This window comes from Oratosquilla oratoria, chromosome 6 (assembly GCF_046742065.1).
Source record: "Oratosquilla oratoria isolate Oo_2021 chromosome 6, ASM4674206v1, whole genome shotgun sequence".
In the NCBI taxonomy this organism is placed as follows: Eukaryota; Metazoa; Arthropoda; class Malacostraca; order Stomatopoda; family Squillidae; genus Oratosquilla; species Oratosquilla oratoria.
Window position 1 is genome coordinate 71,450,478 of NC_134782.1, and position 21,193 is coordinate 71,471,670.

General features: G+C 39.0%; 1 protein-coding gene across 1 annotated transcript in view; it reads right to left on the reverse strand.

Annotated features, from left to right (window-relative positions):
* Nucleotides 1-19,248, reverse strand: part of LOC143026604 (endoplasmic reticulum transmembrane helix translocase) — a 148,190-nt gene extending 128,942 nt beyond the window's left edge. The window contains exons 1-2 of the mRNA XM_076187283.1: nucleotides 18,760-19,248; nucleotides 5,998-6,087 (exon numbers count right to left, since the gene is read on the reverse strand). Coding sequence (XP_076043398.1) covers nucleotides 5,998-6,087; nucleotides 18,760-19,020 — 351 coding nt within the window. The 5' untranslated portion in view covers nucleotides 19,021-19,248. The remainder of the gene's footprint in view (nucleotides 1-5,997; nucleotides 6,088-18,759) is intronic.
* Between the last annotated feature and the right edge of the window lie 1,945 nt (nucleotides 19,249-21,193).

Sequence of the window (21,193 nt, forward strand, 5' to 3'; positions counted from 1 at the left end):
GTCTTAAGATGGTCTTATTGTCTCTATTGAGATCTAAGATGATTTCTCCGTAGGTCATCTGTGCTGCCAAATCACGATTTCGAGTCTCTTGACTCTTCTTCAGTAGCTTAGTATAGTGGCTGTCTCTATGTAATTGCTACTGAACTGAAAATGTCAGATGGATAGTATTTAACCCCTTCCATACGGTGCCGCACACGTAGGCGTCATGGGGAGCGAGTGTATTCGCGAGGCTGCCATATCGGCGTCTTGATTATATTTATTGTAGTCGCCCCTCCATAATGTCATTCTTTCTAATTCTTTTGTAATCGCATTTTCTATGGTTATCAAAATTCACGGGTGAAGAGAGAACGATCGATATAAGCGGTGACTATATTTTATGATGCGAGTATTATTACGACACGTCGTACGGCTGGCATTGGTTGCTGCCACCGAGATCTAAGTCCATGACGCCTACGTGTGCGGCACCGTATGGAAGGGGTTAAGGGCTGGACTAGCTGTGTTGTGTACTCATTCTTGGTGTTGATTGGTTCGTCCGATCAGGTGATCTCTCCCTGTGCCCATGTTGGCTTTGTCTGGCAACAGAACACAGGGAAAGATCACCCGATCAGACGAACCAATCAACACCAAGAATGGGTACATAACACAGCTAGTGCAGCCCTTAAATACTATCCATCTGACATCTTGTACTACTTCTTTGGGTATATATTTCCATTTTCACCTGTCTCCTGTGGTAGGGGGAAGAAAGAATAATGCCACAAAGTTTTCCCACTTGGGTGGTAAAAAGTGATTGAAATGGGATGGAGTGATGGGACTAGGTATAATTCTCTCTGTAACCCTATTCCTATGAGAAGTCAAGGCATACGAGAGTCTGGGAGGAATTTACCAACCAGAATACTAAGGTTTGGGTCTTTTTAATATGTGTGGGTGTGGTGCAGATGTGTGTAAAAGGGAAGAGATAGCAGATGTTTGTGAGAAGGAAGATGGATGTGTTGACATTAAGTGAAATCAAGTTGAAAGGGAGGTATGATGTTGAGTTTGGGAGTGTAATGGGGAGGATGTCAGGAGTGAGGAGAGGATGAGGCAGGAAAGTGGTAGTTCTACTAATGAGGAGATAGGAAAGAGTGTGGTGGAGTGGAACAAAGTTTCTTCAAGGTTGATGTGGATGAAGGTAAAACTAGGAAGGGAGATATGGGTCTTTGTAAGCACATATAGGCCTGGTAGTGAGAAGAGTATAGAAGGGAGGCTTTTTGGATAGATTTAAATGAGTGATTGGATAATTTTGGGAAGAATGTCCTTGTAGTGGTACTGGAATATCTCAATGCTAGAGTAGGGGATGAACCAATAGATGGAGTGGTAGGGAAGCTTGGAGTGCCAGAAAAAAATCATAGTGGAGAGCTAATGGTGATGTATTTAGAGAGTTGATGATAGGTACCAGAGTGCTTAAAAAAAAACAAAAAAACATAAGTACATGTAAGAGAGAATGGTCGATGGATGGGTGGTTGGTAAGGCATTAATAGACTATGTAGTGGTATTCAGGAAAAGAGTAAAAGAGTTCTGGATATCCATATTCTTAGTGGAGTGTGGGGGAATGTTAGATAATTTTTTGGTGAAAAGTAAATTAAGAGTAGAGGATAGGTGGAGAAAGAGGAAAAGGGCAGAATGTAGAGAGGTGCTTAGAGTAAACTGTTTAAATGAGAAAGAAAAGAAGCAGGAGTACCAGAAGCTGAGAGAAGTGTGGGACAGGGTTGTCATAATGTGTCACAAAAATGTATCTGATGTGTCACATACAAGTGTGACACAGTAGCTTATATAAGTTGTTTTAGGTAATGTTAGTCCACGTATCCCTACAAGATTTATTTAATGTTGTAACTAAGCTATCTTAAGTTGGATAGTGGGACATAGGATCATAAAAAGATATGTAAACTGAAATGGAATAGTTGCAGATCTGGTGGAGAATACTGTAGAGTACAGCAGAGTACACAAATGGAGTGATTTGCAGTGCGGGGTCAAGGGTCACTACAACAACAATGGCATAGGAAAATAGTACCATCACAAATCATGCTTAGTTCTTAGCAAGATTCAGATAGTTAGCAAATTATAATTTGTAAACCTTCATAACACAAAAATAAAAAAGTGGAAGGAATGTGTGAAGCCAGGTAAACAGGAATATAGTCTAGGCCTATAGCTATAGCAAAATGGCACCTGCCATTGGCACTTGGAAGTACCCCATATATAAAAAGAGAGCTGCATGCTGTAACACAATCATTCGTGCCCCCATTCAAACCCCTTATCTTGTAAGTCCACTCTAAGAAATATCTTATATCATGTGAGAGGTATTGCAGATATATGGGATATGAGGAAAGCTGTTAGGAGCAGTCAAGAGTTTTTATGACAGTAGTAGAGCCTGTGTTAGAATCAGAAATGGTGAGCGAGTGGTTTGAGGTAAAGATAGGAGTTTGCCAGGGATGTGTTACATCACCTTGGCTGTTCAATTCATACATGGATGGGGTGGTGTAAGAGGTAAATGCAAGGGTAATGGGTCAGGGATTGGAGATGGTTAAAGAAAATGGAGAAAAGTGGGAGACAAACCAGTTATTGTTTGCTGACAACATTCCACTTGTGGCAGAATCAGAGAAAGGATTGAGGAAGTTTGTGATAGAGTTTTGGAAGGTGTGTGAATGAAGGAAATTGAAGATAAATATGGGTAAAAGTAAGGTGATGAGATGTATAAGGGGAGAAAATGACAGCAGACTGAAAGTGAGTATATAGGGAGAGAGACTGGAGGAATTGGATAGTTTTAGATACTTGGGTGCAAATGTGGTGGGATAGGAAGGAATGGAGGTAGAATGTAGATTGAGAAAAGCAAGTAAATGCCTTGGGGGAATAAAAAGTGTAATGAGAAATAGACATTTGGGAGTGGATACTAAGAGGAGATTATATGAAGGAGTGATTGTGCTGACAGCAGTGTACAGGGCAGAAACATGGAACATAAGAGAGAAAGAGAGAAGGAATTTGAATGTGTTTGAGATGAGGTGCCTGTGAAGTATGATAGGGGTTACTAGGATGGATAGAGTGATAAACGAGGAAATGAGGAGGAGAACAGTGGTGGAAAGGGAGTTGGGAGATAGGGTTGATGAAAGAGTATTGGGATGATTTGGACACATGGAAAGAATAAGTGAAGAAAGGTTAGTAAAAGAGGTGTGGAAGGCAGAGGTGGAAGGTGTGAACATGTGGGGGCAACCAAGGATAAGATGAATGGATGGGGTAAAAGGAGCATTGAGGAAGGCCAGGAGAAGTCAGAAGATAGGGGTGAATGGAGAATGGTTGTGTATGGATGATGCTGTGATGCATGAAAGGGAGTGGGTGAGTATGTGTGAAAAATAAATCGATGCAGCCCAAAGGGATTTCTCCCCCGTCTTCTCCTTTTCTGCATGAGGGGATGGAGAGCAGGTGTCACCAATTAAATGAAACGGCCTTGCTGTGGATGTGTTGTTTTGCGACACTGCAGGCAGTGGGCAAGATGCAGGGATGACCCACCATCCAGGAGGAGCCAAGATATGGGGGAGGGACGGGGGGGAATGGGAATGGAGTATGTGGGGATGGAATGGGTGGGAGTGGTTTTTATGCCTTTGTTTTTTGGCTACTTCCCTTGTAGGGGGGAAAAAGTCTTTGGTATATGTAAGAATTTATATTTTGCACTTCGCCTTTATTTCATATCCAGTGTAAGAAAGAAAATCTCCTGATTAAAGGCAAAAGACATGCTGGCAATTAGATTGATAGGACTGTTCAAATCATGGCCAGGTTTGAAGCAGTAAATAAAAAACAACATGCCAAATTGTGACAGGGTGAAGGATAGAGTAGAGGTAGATGTTTCAAGAGGGAGTGACAAGGTGTGCTAAGATTGTATATGGAACAAGGAGGATGGGAAGGAATAGTAGGAAGGGTAGTGAGTGGTAGGATGAAGTGAAGAAGGTAGTAGAAGAAAAGAAACAAGCATTTGGGAGTTGGTTGCTAAGTAGGATGAAAGAAGCATGAGAAGTACAAAGAAATAAGAAGAGAAGCAAAACATAAGATAAAAGAGACAAAAAGGAGAGCAATGTAAAATATGGGAGGAGTATGATAGACAATTTTGAAAGTAATATAAATTTGCTTTGGATTGGGATTGGGAGAGGAAGGGGAGGCAAATAAAATGGAGGGGAAGAGGTAGGAGGTGCAAATGGAGAGATGATAGTGGAGGAGGAGTCGGTAGGGGTTAAGATGGGTGAAGTGTTTTGAGAAGCTGCTATATCTGGAGGGGGGTGGGAGGACTAGTGGTGGTAGTGGGAGGCAATGGGAAGGTGACAGTGGTGGATGAGGAAAGAGGGGGAGAGGTAAGAGATGGGAGTGATTGTTGAAATGATGAGGGCAGGTGGGGTGCCTGGGTTGGGTGGATGTCATGTGGAGTGTCTGAAAAGGGTGGGTGCAGTAATGGTGGACTGGCTGGTGAGGTTGTTTAGTGTGTGTCTAAGGGAGGGTTGAGTGCCAGGGGACTGGAGGAGCACCTATATAGTTCCACTTTGCAAGGTAAAAGGGAACAGATGGGACTGTAGTAGTTTCAGAGGGATCAGTCTGTTGACCACAGATGGGACTAGTGGGAGGATTTTAAATGAGTGGATTTGGAGAGGGATGGGGGGGGGATTCACTGGCAGGGAGCAGTGTGGGTTTGGGAAAGGTAGGGGTTGCGTGGATCAGATTTTTGTGGTAAGACATATGTGAGAAAGCTTTAGCAAAATGTAAGGATGTTTTCTGGGCCTAGGAGTTGGCAAATATCTCCATAAACACAATTCCGTAGCAAAAAACGAAATAGCTATAGAAATGTTGATGCTATTTCAATATACAGAATGTTTTTTATGCAATGGGGTTGCCAGAGGTTGCCAATATTTTATCTATTTTATGCTGTATAAAAAAATGGATACAAAATACAGCTGTATAATTTTGTATGGGTGTTACCACCATCATAGATTCTTTTGAAATGTTTACCTAAAATTCGCTCATGTACCAGAATTTTTCGAATGATCGCTGGCGACGCTCCCTTAAAATCCGTTTAATTATTTCACAAGCCAACAGCTATAACAGGCTGTAAGGGATGGTAGAGATGGGAAGTGGATATGGGGGAGGGGGGGGCATCACTGAGAACTTTGCCCTGGAGTGGCACTTTGCCAGAGGGCGGCACTTAGGCATGTAAGGGCTCTGACCACATTGTACATACACACTAAAATCAAAACATGCTCTCCAAGACACCACCAAATGCAATACTCCACCAACAACCCCTTGACATTAGCATCACAGAAAATCCTTCATACGAGGTAAGAATCACACTGGCTTGCTTGTGTTCTGGACATGATCCAGCATTCAAACAGGACCAATACAGGATAGAAATTGTCCTTGGTGTAACCACCATGCAGAACACACAGAGCACATAATTTTACAGTGCCTCACACTAACAATCCCTAGACAGCAACACAATATTTCTTCCCTGGGTGACTTTTGGGCCTGCCCAGAGGCCACTGCTTAGTTACCTGGGGGCCATGGGTCACCTACAAGAGAGACCAGGGGCAACAGATTGACAGAATGATTAACACATCCATTTTTCTTTTCACAAATGTACTTCTAATCTCTTCAATTTTGCTCGTCTTTTCCACATCCATGCACAATCCACGACCTAAGAACAAGCATTCAGGTTGGAGTCCTCCTCCAAGACCCTCTTATGTTTAAAATTTATGCAGGAGAAAAATACACAGTAGGATTCCCTTGACTTTATCCCATTTAACTGCTTTATATGATATGCATGGGAACACAGTGGTGGCATTCTTCTCTCCTCCCCACATCATAAATAAAGCTTATTTAACCATCCCTTCTATTTCAGCACCTTGGAAAGAAGGGTCACCTTGTTCCCTGCCAAACTGCTTTTTTTAAAGGCAATGCCGTCATTAAGAAGACTGAGTATAAGTTACTTACATAATGTCTGCACACTTTGACCAATTCTGGAGAGCCATTGTTTGGGGTTGGCACAACTTTAGCAACTTTGGCTTTCAGTGGGTCATTTTCCTGCAAAGAAAAACAACACTTAAAAAAGCTATAGCATAAGATAAAAATGAAAAGAGAATTACATGAAATTATGAAGGGAGAGAGGGTGAAAGAGAGGGAAAGATGGGGCAAGGGAAGAAACCAGGGACTAAATGAATTTTGAAGGGAAAGGAGATAGGTAGGAGAGAGAGGATGTGGGTTGGGAGCAAGGATGGAAGAATTAAGAAGAGGGAATGAGAGGAAAATATGGGGAAGAGAAGAATAGAAAGAAGTGGAAAGGGGTACTGTACTTATATTTCATTACCAATAACCAGCACACATCTTTGTGAACAAATTCACACAAAAGAGGAACTAACAAAACTTAAGGAGGGTAGCAGAAAGGTAGAACATTAGAAGTTAATCTGTTGTGTGCCACACCTATACAAGGTGCTTCAAAATTGGATGGCATAACTTCAGGACTATGTTCCCTATATCTAACTAATGGAAATAGTTCCTATGAACATATGTCTGGAAATACTTGGTTTCCAAGTTATACACTTATAAAACATGGGCTAACCAGAATACCTTTATCTCCCACAGGTGGCATCTTGCAACACAGGATTTCATTCAACACAATCTATTCCTTATTTTGGCAGCCACATTGTGGATGCCAATGCTGTAATATAAAGCACTCACGTCTATGTATTTGAGTTGATAGTATTATTCAGGCATATCACAAGAACATCTACTGATAAGTAGGCAACAATCTGCAACTAATTGCACACACAAAAAACTAACCAAAAACAAAACAAACAGATCAAAAGCTTCTCAAACTACCGACCTAACTTGCTAATTAGTGTAACTATCACTTCACCCATGGCAGAAATACCTGTCATCACCACACAACATGTCTGATTGCTTTTGTCGCCAACTGGACAGGACTTCCTGCTTGTTTCTCATGCATACAATGTTGCTAGATGACTGGTTAGTGGTGCACATTGATTGGCCATGTACTCAAATCAAGAGAGGGTAGATATGCACTTCATGTGTGGTTTGGTGATCGGTAAAGCTGTACATGCTTATCGTCTGTACCAGTAAGGGTTATCTGGCTATTGCAAATTATGCTCCTGAAATCAGCACACACACACACATGTATGTATGTATATATATATAACACCCACCCACACACAACAGAAGAAAAAGAAACAGCAATAGCAATCCTAAAAGAAATTCAGGATGGAGACCAGGATGTATAGAAAGACACTGATGATATGTATAGAATTGGTCATTATTCTAAGGAAAGAAATCGACCCCTATAGATAAAACTAAGATCACAAATAGTAGTAGAAGACATATTTGAAAAAGTAGGTAAATTGGCAAGGAGTGAACATTACAATAAGATATGGAAAGAGAAATGAGTATTGAGGAATTAGAAAAAGAGAAGACACTAAGAGATGAAGCTAAGAAAAAAAAAAAAAAAAAAAAAATGCATAGAGAATGGAGACCGAAAGCAAGGAATTCTATTGGAAAGTAATCGACATGAGACTGAGAAAATGGTACATCAGAATGGGCAAACCAAAAACAGAAAAAAAGATGAAGGAAAAAATTAAAAGTGGCCTATACTAACATCAATGGATTAATTTCAGGACTGAATGAACTTAATGATTACCTGTTAGAAGAAAAAACAGACATAATAGGAATTGTGGAGACTAAATTAAGGGGTGCAATACCACCCATAAATGTTGGACATGGGGTATACAATTACTGGATTAAAAACTGAGATGAGAAACAGGGAGGAGGAATCATGTTCTTGGCCAAAAAAACTTGAATGTGACAAAAACTGCAGAGGGCAAAGGTAATGTAGAACTGATCATGATAAAAGTCGAAGACCATGACATAAAAAGTAGAAAGTTTGTGGTGACTTATGTGCCCCCAAAAATGAATGCTTGGAAAGAGAACGAGCATATGAAAATGCTAGAAGATACAAGGCATTCATTAAAGGAGATACTAATGGGCAGAGGTAACCTGGTAATTATGGGGGACTTTAACTGCAGAGAAATTTGTTGGGAGGACATGACAGTGAAAGGCAGAGAAGAATTGTGGGGTAATGTATTACTGGACATGACCATGGAATATACAATGACACAGTGGGTCAGTGAAAACACCAGATACAGAAATGATGAGGAGCCATCGAGAATATATTTAATATTTACAACAGAACCTGATATTGTAGATAAAATTCAATACAAGACACCAATTGGAAAGAGTGACCATATACTTACTGAGACTGAACTAAAGGAAGAAATATACATGGAGATAAATGAAAATCATAGGAAAGGAAGATTGATGTACAACAAAACAGACTTTGGAAAACTAAAAAATTCCTTCAGAATGCAAATGGGGAAAATTTTTACATGGAAGAGACAAAAGTGGAAGAGAAATGGGATATCTTGATAGATAATTATAATGAAGGAGTAAATAGGCACGTACCAAGACAGAAGCTAGAGTGTATATTAAATGCTAGTTCAACAGAAGATGCAGTGAGGCACAAGATAGACATGAAAAGTTGAAAGTTTGTGGTGATTTATGTGCCCCCAAAAATGAATGCTTGGAAAGAGAATGAGCATATGAAAATGCTTGAAGATACAAGGCATTCATTAAATGAGATACTAATGGGCAGAGGTAACCTGGTAATTATGGGGGACCTTAACTGCAAAGAAATTTGTTGGGAGGACATGACAGTGAAAGGCAGAGAAGTATTGTAGGGTAATGTATTACTGGACATGACCATGGAATATACAATGACACACAGTAGGTCAGTGAAAATACCAGATACAGAAATAATGAGCTGTCGAGACTTGATTTAATATTTACAACAGAACCTGAAATTGTGGATAAAATTCAATACGAGACACCAATTGGAAAGAGTGACCATATACTTTTTGAGACTGAACTAAAGGAAGAAATATACATGGAGAGAAATGAAAAGCATAGGAAAGGAAGATTGATGTACAGAAAGCAAATGGGGAAATTTTTTACATGGAAGAGCAATGGGATATCTTGATGGATAATTATAAGGCCGGCCACACACGTGCAGTTTAAACTGACAGTTACGACTGTTCAGTTATAACTGTTAGCTGAAACTGCACATGTGTGGGTATCTCAGTGATACCAAGATACCCACACACGTGCAGTTTCAACTGACAGTTATAACTGAACAGTTGTAACTGTCAGTTTAAACTGCATGTGTGTGGCCGGCCTAATGAAGGAAAGAATAGACAGGAGCTAGAGAGAGTGTACATTAAATGCTGGTTCAACAGAAGATGCAGTGAGGTAAAAGATATAAGAGACAGAGCTTGGAAAAGATGGAGAAAAGATAAAAAACCTGGAAAATGGCAAATATATAAACTATAGAAATGAGTATGTAAAGGTGCAGAGAGGAAAAAAGGAATTATGAAAAAGACATTATAGATAAATGCAAAGAGCTACCCAAACTATTCTATAGATATGTGAATGGTAAACTTAAAAATAAACAGGAAATTATGAAACTAAGCCAAGGAAATATAGAGTACACAGAAGATCTAGAAATAACCGAAGTCATGAATAATAACTTCAAGTCTGCTTTCACTAGAAAGAAGGCACAATATTGGGATGAAGGAAATGAAGTGTGATCTCCCCCATGAGTGAGATAATAATAACACAAAAAGAATTAATGGAACACCTATCAAACCTTGATGTCAGGAAATCGCATGGCCCAGATGGAATTGCAAATTGGATTCTAAAAGAATGCAAAGAACTAATGGACACAATACATAACATAATAAGTTGCTCACTTAGAGAAAGAAAAATACCAAAAAACTGAAAAAATGCTAACATTGTACCAATATATAAAGGAGGAAACAAGGAAGAACCAACTAATTATAGACCGGTCTCACTAACAAGCATAATAGCCAAAATTTGTGAGAAAATTATCAAGAATAGATGGGTAAAACACCTGGAAGAAAATAACATAACAAACCCAAGACAATTTGGGTTCAGACAAGGAAGATCATGTACCACAAACTTAATATGTTTTTACTCAAGACTAATAGACATGGTGCAAGAAAGGGATGGATGGGCTGATTGCGTTTTCCTGGACTTACAAAAAGCTTTTGACAAGGTACCACACAAAAAATTATTTAAAAAAAATGGAACATATAGGAGGGATACATGGGAACCTACTGAAATGAATGGTGGACTTCCTGATTGGTAGAAAGATGAGAGTAGTACTCAGAGAAAAATATTCAAGTTGGAAGGAGGTGATCAGTGGAGTTCTGTAAGGATCTGTATTGGCTCCAATACTGTTTGCTATTTATGTGAATGACATGGATGATGATGTGCAATTTTACATGAGCTTCTTTGCAGACAACGCTAAATTGTTAAGGAAAGTAAAAACCAAAACGGCTTGTGAATCACTACAGGAAGACCTGAATAAGGTATGGAACTGGAGTCAGAAATGGGAAGTGGACTTCAATATTAAGAAGTGTAGCATAATGGAGTTTGGAAAAAGTAAAAATAGATTATCAGGACAACATAAAATTGGAACTAAGGAGGTAAAGAAAAGGGGATCTGAAAAAGATTTGGGAGTAATTATCTCAAACAACTTGTCCTATGATAAACAAATAAACAAAATTGTCGGAGAATCCTATAACTTGCTAAGATCAATAAAAGTGACATTTACAAAGAAATTATTAAAAAAATATTAGTCACACTGATAAGGCCTAGACAAGAATATGCGCAACATTGTGGTCACCCAGTACCAAAAAGAATATAAAGAAAACAGAAAGAATCCAGAGAGCAGCTACAAAAATGGCTCCTGCACTTTCAAACTTAACATACAAGGAGAGACTGGCTAAATTGGAGTTACCGACGCTGGAGCAAAGAAGAGAGAGAGGCGACCTACTGACCATCTATAGAATCATGAAGGGCACAGAAATACTCGATAGAAAGGACCTGTTAAATTGGGGCAAGCGAATCACAAGAGGACATGGAAAGAAACTCAAAAAACATAGTTATAGAAGAGATCTGAAGAAGAAGAAGAAGAAGAGTTTTCCACATAGAGTGGTGGACACTTGGAACAAACTGGGAAAAAAAAAAAAAAAAAAAAAAAAAAAAAAAAAATAGTGTGTGCAAAAACCATTCATGAATTTAAGAGCAAACTAGACACTGAGATACAAAGGTGGGATAACACAACATGAGCATAGCTCCCCTTTCTGTAAAATACAAATAGGTAAATACAGCAGTGATTGAAGCAAAATATATTGAGAACATGCTCCAGAACGCTAACTAGCGATTTGCTGACAAACGATTTTGGAACCAACCAACCCCTACCTTACTTTTACCCACATTTATCTTCAGCTTTCTTCTATCACACACTCTCCCAAACTCTGTCACCAACTTCCTCAATCCCTCCTCTGATCCTGCTACAAGCGCAGTGTTGTCCGCAAAACAACAGCTCGCTCACCTCCCACTTTTCTCCATTTTCTTTAACCATCTCCAATCCCTGACCCACTACCCTTGCATTTACCTCTCGCACTACCCCATCCATGTATAAGTTGAACAGCCAGGGCGACATAACGCATCCTTGACGAAGTCCCACCTTTACCTCAAACCACTCACTCTCTCCATTTCTAATCCTGACACCTGCTCTACTACTCTTGTAAAAACTCTTGACAGCTCCTAGAAGCTTTCCTCTTATCCCATATATCCGCATAACCTCCCATAGTGCCTTCCTGTCTACCCTGTCATAAGCCTTTTCCAGATCCATGAAAGCCCAAAAAACATCCTTCCCCTTTCCTATAGCTTTCTCACATATCTGTCTTACCACAAAAATCTGATCTATGCAACCTCTACCCGCCCTAAATCCACACTGTTCCTCACCAATTACTCCCTCTGTTCCTCTCCTAATCCTCTCAATCAAGAACCTCCCATAAGCCTTCCCAACTACACTCAAGCTAATCCCTCTGAAACTACTACACTCACACTTGTCCCCTTTTTCCTTGTAAAGTGGAACCATACAGGCACTCCTCCAGTCATCCGGCATTCTACCCTCTCTCCAGCAAACATTAATTAACCTCACCAGCCAGTCCACCATCACTGTACCTCCTTTTTTTAGACATTCTGCATGGCATCCATCCAGACCAGGTGCCTTACCTGCTTTCATCATCTTAACAACTGCCTTCACTTCATGCTTCCTTATTTCTCCTCCATTTTCCTCACTCATCACAGTCATTTTCTTAGCACTTCCCACTGCAACTACCTTTCCCTCCCTATCCTCCTTCACATCAAGCAACTCCCTAAAATATTCTGCCCATCTTCCCCTTACTGCCTTCTCTTCCATTATCAACTCTCCATCTGCACCTTTTCCCTTTTCTTCTCTATTTGATTCATTTCCTCTTCCTATCTTAATTTCTTTTCAAAACATCTTTTTATTACTTTCAAAATTTCCTGTCATACTCTTACCCCATTTTACATCTGCTCTCCTCTTTGCCACCTTTACCTTGTGCTTTACTTCTCTTTTCTTTGTATCTCATATGACTCCCTCATCCTATTTTGTAACAAATCTGTGAAAGCTCGCTTCTTCTCTTCTACAACCTTCTTTGTTTCCTCATCCCACCATTCACTACCCTTCCTTCTGTTTCCTCCTGTCCTTTTGTTCCACACACCATCTTTGCACACTTTGTGACTCCCTCCTTTAACCATCCCCATTCCTCCTCCACACCTAGCTCTACTTTATCCTTCACTCCCTCCCATTCCTCTCTCAGCTTCTTCTTGTACTCTTCCTTTAAAGAGTTCACTCTAAGCACCTCCCTACCTTTTGCCATCTTCCTCTTTCTCCATCTATCCTCCACTCTCAACTCACCTTCCACCAAAAAAAAAAAATGATCTGATATTCCCCCACCCTCTCCCCTTAGCACATGTACATCCTTAACTCTTCCTATTATACTTCTATCTACCACTACATAGTCCATTAATGCTCTATCACCCTTCCATCCACCACCCTCTCTCATGTGTACTTATGTTTGACCCTCTTCCAAAACACTGTATTTGCTATCAACTCTCTAGACACATCTCCACCATCAACTCTCCACTACGATTCTTTCCTGGAACTCCACATTTCCCAACCACTCCATCAATTGGTTCAATTCCTACCCTAGCATTAAGGTCTCCCAGTACTAAAAGTAATTAAAGAAAAAGAAAATTGGGTCACCAAAAAAAAAAAAAAAAAAAAAAAGCTTTGTAGTTTATGGTGTTAAAGAAAAACATTGCAGAGCTAATGCATGACTCAACTCCATAGCACTATTTTAAAAACTATTACCATCCGAGGTACTGGCGGAAGTAATGAGGATGTTTTCCAGACCCTATGGTTGCAGCTTGTGGATTTATGCCTTTGACTTTGGCTACATCCCTTGTAAGAGGGGAAAAAGCCCTTGGTATATGTATATATGTATGTATGGTCACAACTTCTTTGGCAGTGTATTTGCTTTTAGCAGGACTGGACAGACAACATGGCATCTCAATCCTATCACTGCAGCATCATTCCATAATGTACATGCTTTTAGCAACCTTTTCTGTTATAGATTTCCACCAAGAAAAATACATATTACATTGATGTATCATATATACATAAAAAAATATTTCTCTCTAAACCTTCCAACCTCCTACTCCAGAAATGAGTCATCACCGGAAATACTAACTCCCGGGGACACATCTGACTCGGAGAATCTTTACGAAATATTACCAAGAGAATCTTTACGAAATAACGCTAAGAGAATCTTTATGAAATATTGCCAAGAGAATCTATATGCATAAAAACGGAATTACGGACTTCTGACAAAAGAATTTTTACGAAATATTAATGAGAAAATATTTACAAAATATTGCCAAGAGAATCTTTACCAAATGTTAACAAGAGAATCTTTACGAAATATTACCAAGAGAATCTTTACGAAATATTGCTAGGAGAATCTTTACGAAATATTGCCAAGAGAATCTATACACATAAAAAAATAAAGTTTATCAGTTTTGAAAATTTCCTTGCGTTTTTATGACCACCTTCCGAAATTTTATTGCCTTTATGATTGACCTAACGAAAAAGAGAAGGAGAGAGAGAGAGCGCGAGAGAATTTGACGACTCCTTTTGGAGACTGAAGGCTCCTTTAGGAGATTTTGAAGACTCCTTCGCGAGCGAAGCGAGCTACGCCGTAGGCCAAGCACACCTGGCGAAGCCAGGTCCGGGTGCTTGTAATTTACAAAATTAATATCTAATTTTCTAATGCTATATTGCACTGGTGTCCACTTCTGAAAAAATACCATATTTCTCAATAAGAAAAACTAAACCTTCTAAAGCCTCAGAGCTCTGAGCACATCTACACTCAATGACAGCTATAGTTCAGGTTTGAACCAAAGTCCAATAAAATTATAATGTTTCAGAATTGTGCCCCTAGAGTATTTAATAAGATACCAGCTGATTTAGAAGGCACTACTAAAGTATAAAAATATATACATACATATACCAAGGGCTCTTCCCCCTTTACAAGGGAGGTAGCCAAAGTCAAAGGCACACATCCACTCCCACTCATTTCATCCTTACATAATCCACATCCTTCCCTCCCTTTTTTCTTGGCTTCTTCTGGATGATGGGTCATCCTTGCATCTTGCTCACTTGGGCAGAAGGAATGTAGTGTAAAACAGCACATCCACAGCAAGGCCGCTTCATTTAATTGGTGACCCTACTCTCCATCCCCCCATGTAGAAATAGAGAAGATTGGGAGAAATCCCTTTAGGCTGCATCAAAATATCATTCACACATACTCCCTCACCCCCCAATCCCCCACCCTCTTCCTTCCATGCATCACAGCACCATCAATATACAACCATTCTCCACTTATCCCTATCTTCTGTTTTCTCCCTTCCTTCCTCAACAGACATTCCCCTCATTTCCAATGCCCATTTTACCCCATCCATCCATCCTATCCTTGGTCACCCCCTCATGTTCATTCCATCCACCTCAGCCTTCCACACTTTTTTTAATAATCTTTCTTCGCTCATTCTTTCCATGTGTCCAAACCATCCCAATACTCTTTCATCAACCCCTTCTCCCAACTCCCTTTTCACTCCCACTCTCCTCCTCATTTCTCATTCTATCCAGCCTAGTAACTCCTACCAGACTTCTCAGGTATTTCATCTCAAACACACTTAAACTCTTCCTCTCTGTAATAATAAATAAAAGATCAAATATAAAAAGGAAAAAATATATATATGGTAATTTTAGAAGTGCACACCTATGTGATACAGCATTAGGAAATTAAATATTATTTTGTAAATTATAATACATCAATGTATATAAACATTCTTCTTTGCAGAAATCAATAACAGAACACATTGTTAAAAATCATGCACAAACTAAGTCATGTCGAGTCCTTTAGACGCCATCTTTATTTTAATAGACCTGATGACCTTTACAATTATAGGTACCACATTACTAAATGCAAGTTAGGTTAGGTAGACAGGTTAGGTTAGAATAGATGAATTTATCATACTTTAATTTCTTTGACCTCCACATCTACCAAAGCAAAGATGGTGTCTCAAGCAGTCAAAGCAGCTATGTTTGTGTAAAGCTTTTAGTAACTTTGGCATCTTTTAGAAGTGCACAACTATACAATATAATATTAGAAAATTAATTATTAATTTTGCAAATCATAATATATCAATATACATTTTTCTTGGCAGAAAAAAAAAAAACAAAAAAAACTAGTAAATATACTACCAAATAAAGCTGCGAGCATAAGATCAAGACACCATATTGTCGTCTGTCCAGTACTGTCAATGTCAGTTAGATGATGGCTTTCACACTGTGCACCATGTGTTCTACAACTCCAGGTGATGTTAATAAGCACTGTTATAAAGATAACAGGGCTTCCTTCAAGCTATGCAACAACTCTATTCCTCACAGTTCGATCAAGCTCTTAATCAGGCTGTCAAAATCCATGACAATGGCAACAATGACCCAGTTGATTTTTAGAATTACAGGTACTGCATTACTAAATACAGCTTATGTTATGTAGGTTAGGTTAGGATAGTTTAGGTTAGAATAAACTAATTTATCATCCTAGTTTAGGTTAGAATAAACTAATTTATCATCCTAGTTTAGGTTAGAATAAACTATTTTATCATCCTTTCTTTTTTTCGACCTTGGTATCTATCAAAACAAACATGGTGTATCATTCATCTGCCACAATTTCGTTCATTAGTAATTCAGTTTAACAACTTTTTTGTTCTTAATTTCCACCAAGAAAAATGCATATTACGTTGATGTATTATAATTTAAAAAAATTAATTTTCTATTGCTATATCATGTAGGTGTGCACTTCTAAAAATTTACCTTAACTTTTTCTACTATTGATTTCTGGCAAGAATAACATATATTAAGTTGATGCATTATAATTTACAAAACTATTTACTTTTCTACTACTATATCGCATAGCTGTGCACTTCTAAAAATTGACCAATAAAAAACATTCCTCAGACCTAATTTATGATCTGGAATAGGAAATTGTGGAAGATATATAACTATAGTATAGGTATTTGTTCAATTACGTACATGGACACGCTATAGTGTTAGAAAATTAAATATTAATTTTGTAAATTATAATACATGAATAAACATGCAATTTTCTTGGCGGAAATAAAAATAAAAAATACCTTGCTACAAGCAAATATACTAATGAATGAAGTTACTAGCATAGTATCGTAACCGTTTGTCAAGTGTTGTCTGCCCAGTCCAGTTGAGGCCTGGTGTACGCCCTCAGTACTTCCGCCAGTACCTTGCGAGGTATATATTCTTGGAGGAATGCTATGAAGCTGAAATCTATGCATTCCTTCAAGCTATGAAAAACCTATATATAGGTAGGTCAAACACCACCAGAGGCGCCACCGTCGATGACGAGCACAATAGCGCGTCATTTTATGCGCACGCCATTCAAACGGCCAAATTTATATACCGCGGGAAAGTTAATTAATAAAAATGTTGTGTGAGTGTATTTACTACGATCGTAGTAAATTTCAAACATTCACATCATCAGTTACATGTCGGTCAATAAAAACATAAGATAAACATGGCGGCCTGCATTCAGCAGTAAATCGAAAATTGGCATATGTTTCAACGTAAAAGATGAGCTAACATATTTACGATTGTGGCAACTGACCATAATAAAGAAAAACTACTAGTATCGCGGATTATTCTAATACCAAAATAAAGGCAGCATGTTACGGTAGAGCTGAGAAATCGGAGGTATTAATTAGTTTTTTTATTTATCGGGTCGGATTATCGGATAACAACATCAACATCAACCCGCCATCTTATCAAACTTCACTATTAAGTTTCTTACTATTATGTTATTAGCGTAATATACTTATAGTTGAATTATTTGAACTATTTTCTTTAAAATGTGTGATTTTCATGTAATTTGATCAAAGAGAAGTTACGTTTTTATCCTCCGTAATATTACGGACCACAGCTACGATTCGTCCTGCCCGCTATCTATGATCACTGGTGGTATGGATCAAACTACACTATTAAGTTTGTTACTATTATGTTATTAGTGTAATAGCTTGCATATAGTTTAATTATTCAAACTATTTTCTTTAAAATGTGTGATGTTCATGTAATTTGAAGGTATTCGTAGCTGTGGTGGGTAATTTTGCAGAGGATAAAAACGTAATTCTATGATCAAGTTACATGGAAATCACACATCTTAAAGAAAATATGTCAAATAATGCAACCATATGCTAAATTTTTATATGAAATTATGCCTGTCAGCAAAAACCGTCATTGTTTACGTTCGATCGGCGATTCGTCAGACCGCACGTTTCGGCCCGATTTCCGGGGACAAAATAGGCCAGATTTAATTCCATTCAAAATGCAATATCTCGAGAACAATGACAGCTAGATGGATAATTCAAATTGCATTATACTCATAGCGACTTTTTGCATCCCATGAGAACTACTTCAGCTCAAATATCAGGAATTCCATTTTCATGTTGACCTAGCTACTATATACCCCGCAATCAGAAAGAGTGATTGAACAGGCCGCCAACATCCGTGATGACGATGATGACAATCTGGATGACCTTATATTACAGGTACTGATTTACTGAATACATGTTAGGTTAGGTTAGATGAACTTATCCTTTCATTTCTTCGACATCGGCATCTATCATAACAAACTTTGTTACGAAATCTGTTTGATCAACTATTTTGTTTTTATTTCCGCCAAGAATATTGCATATTATGTTGATACATTATAATTTACAAAATTGATAATTAATTTTCTAATGTTGCGTCCATTTACACAACTAAACATTTACCATAATGATAATACATACAGTGAAACAAAATGGTGAAACTGTGACATCTACAAGCCACAAGGTCTAACAAGGCCTGCATAAAGTTAACATCCATGAAGGAAGGTACAAACTAAACCCCAAAAGAAAGAACAGCAAATAAAGGAAGCAAACCAAATGAAAAAATCACGATAATCCAATTCTGCTTGAACAACAGGAAGGACAAACATATGGTTAGAGTAATTTATTGAGTGTAATCCCTAAGACATACCTGGTAGTGTTTGAATCTAGGCTAAAACTGATATCCATGACATCATCAATAAAACTAACCTTTTTACACGTTAGAAGACATCGAACGTGCACGGACCAGTGACAGAAGAGGCAGGTAAGGACTTGTAGACAGCCGATGACAGCCAGTGCGATGAAACCAGCTTCGTAATATTCATTGTACCCATACACCACTAGCCAAGTATACAGCCAGGCTGTATACAACCCAACAAAAGGAAATATATATCCATGAAATATGAGGGGCCTCGGTTCATACAGCCCTACATTATCCACCAAATCATCTATGCTAGTCGGTGAAGCCATTGGGCCAGACGACGCTCCAAAACACACTTTGTGCGAAGGCTTGTAATGGGTCAACTCCGTCTTGTTACTGTCGTACAAACTACAATATACCAGCTTAAAAGTGCCACACGAAAAAAAAAAAATGTATACGTTTGTTACAAAATTCTATTTCAAAGTCAGTTAGCGTTGTGTGACCAGGGACTTCTCCATGATAAACACATACCAAAAATTATGACGACCGTTCCGAACACTGCACAGGTGTTGGGAAGAAAAGAACTACAAGTTGCGGAAAGGTCAAGTCATCGACCAACTAAATGGAATTTTCTCTATTCATGCCTTAATTTTGTGTACATATTAACAAATAATGTTGATATATATCATAGATGTGTGCAGTTATTGTGTCATCATATACTCATATGTTGTCCGGATTAAATCTCGACAGAGGCATTTTAGTAAGTAGGCTATTATTACGAATTAATATAGACATCTGTGGCTACGACCTCAGTATTTTAGTGAATTGATAGCTGTAGAATTAAGATTGATATTGAAAAACAGCAATTAAGCATATCGAGCTGTATGAAATATATATTCTAGAATACTTAGTATATGAAAGCATGTATAACAAATTACACAACGTTACTTTTTCCATTTAGATAGAGTGGCCTATCACTTTTGCTATACAAAAACATTATATAAAATATTATGTAAGGAACTCGACATCATAGGACCAGGCATGGTTGACTACCCTCTAAAGGAATGTCGAGTTACCAATATATCTTCATTATTAATACTTTTATTTGCCACCTGATTACTTCTCCGTCTTGATTATTGGTTCTGGTGTATTACCCATCTCGAATTCCCTTGTATGGGGATTATCTGTTATATGTCTCGTGCAACATTTTCACTTCAGTGGTGAAGTTGCGTCTCCCATAGACCTTTAGAAACGAGAGTTCAAATGTCACTAGGCGTTCAGCGCGACGTCGGACCCCTTTTTACTAGTCCGAGACATGATTTGAAACTGACAAGAAGTTTTAGTGATTCGTGATTGGGGAGTGACATGAAACTTACCCCAATCATAGACTTCGTATAAACCCAATAGTGTGAACCGTAAATGCAACGTAGGAGCGTGTGCTAAATCAAAGTGAGGGGACGCGTTCTATGAGAGAATTAACCAGTCTCCCCTCAACGCATACCTTCATCTTTTACAGATACTTACAGAAGTCTTCTGGAAGAGGCAAATGCGCCTGTGGCTCCAGCTCTTAATAACTATCCTCTTATATCATAGTCTAGTGGTCACAATTAACGCTTCAAAATCATATTTCTGCTCCTGGTTCTTCCACACTCGATCAAGCTTCCTCTCAAAATCCACCACTGACTTAGCATTCACCACATCCTCGGGCAGCTTGTTCCAATTATTTACCACTCTATTACTAAATGTATATTTCCTTATGTTTAACCTTGTTCTTTGTACGAAGATCCTTTTATTATGTCCTCTTGTCACTATCTCAGTCTGCCTCACAAATAATCCTTCACTCACACCTTCATCATACACTCCAGTTATTATTTTAAACGTCTCAATCATATCGCCTCTAGATCTTCGGTACGTAAGAGTTGGTAAACCCAGCTTCTTTAGTCTCTCTGAATATGTAAGAGTCCTCAACCCGGTACCATCTTTGTTGCTCTCCTCTGTACTGCCTCAACTGCAGCTATGTCCTATTATCGGCTGAAAGAAACCTGCACAGCGAAGCTATAGCGATAATCCCATACCACACGCCTGGTCATATGGCCACTTCCCGAAGGTTGAGTATGGTTGGAATTTTCCCTCAGAATCATCAGAAATTTAAAATTCCCGGCTCTGTGCAGGCATGCGCATTGTCGACCCCACCTCCCCCTCCCTACCCCTCCCTTCTTAGCCGGCTCGCCTGAGTCGTCACTTCTAGCGCGGAAACGGATTGAGCGGTATCCCCGCTGCCGGCCTTTGGTTTTTTGCCGGTGAGTCTGTTTCCTGCTTGTTAATCAGCTGATAGTTTCAGCGCTTTCTGCATGGTTGCCGGTTTGCCCCTTCTTCGACCACCCTATTAGTGAACCAGTTGTTGCCTTCTTAAATCTATTTGGTCCGGTTTGTGCCCATTGCTGCGAGTCTGGTGGTGCGGAGGGGGGCGCCCCCGGGGGTCGTCTGGCCTCTCGGCGGCCC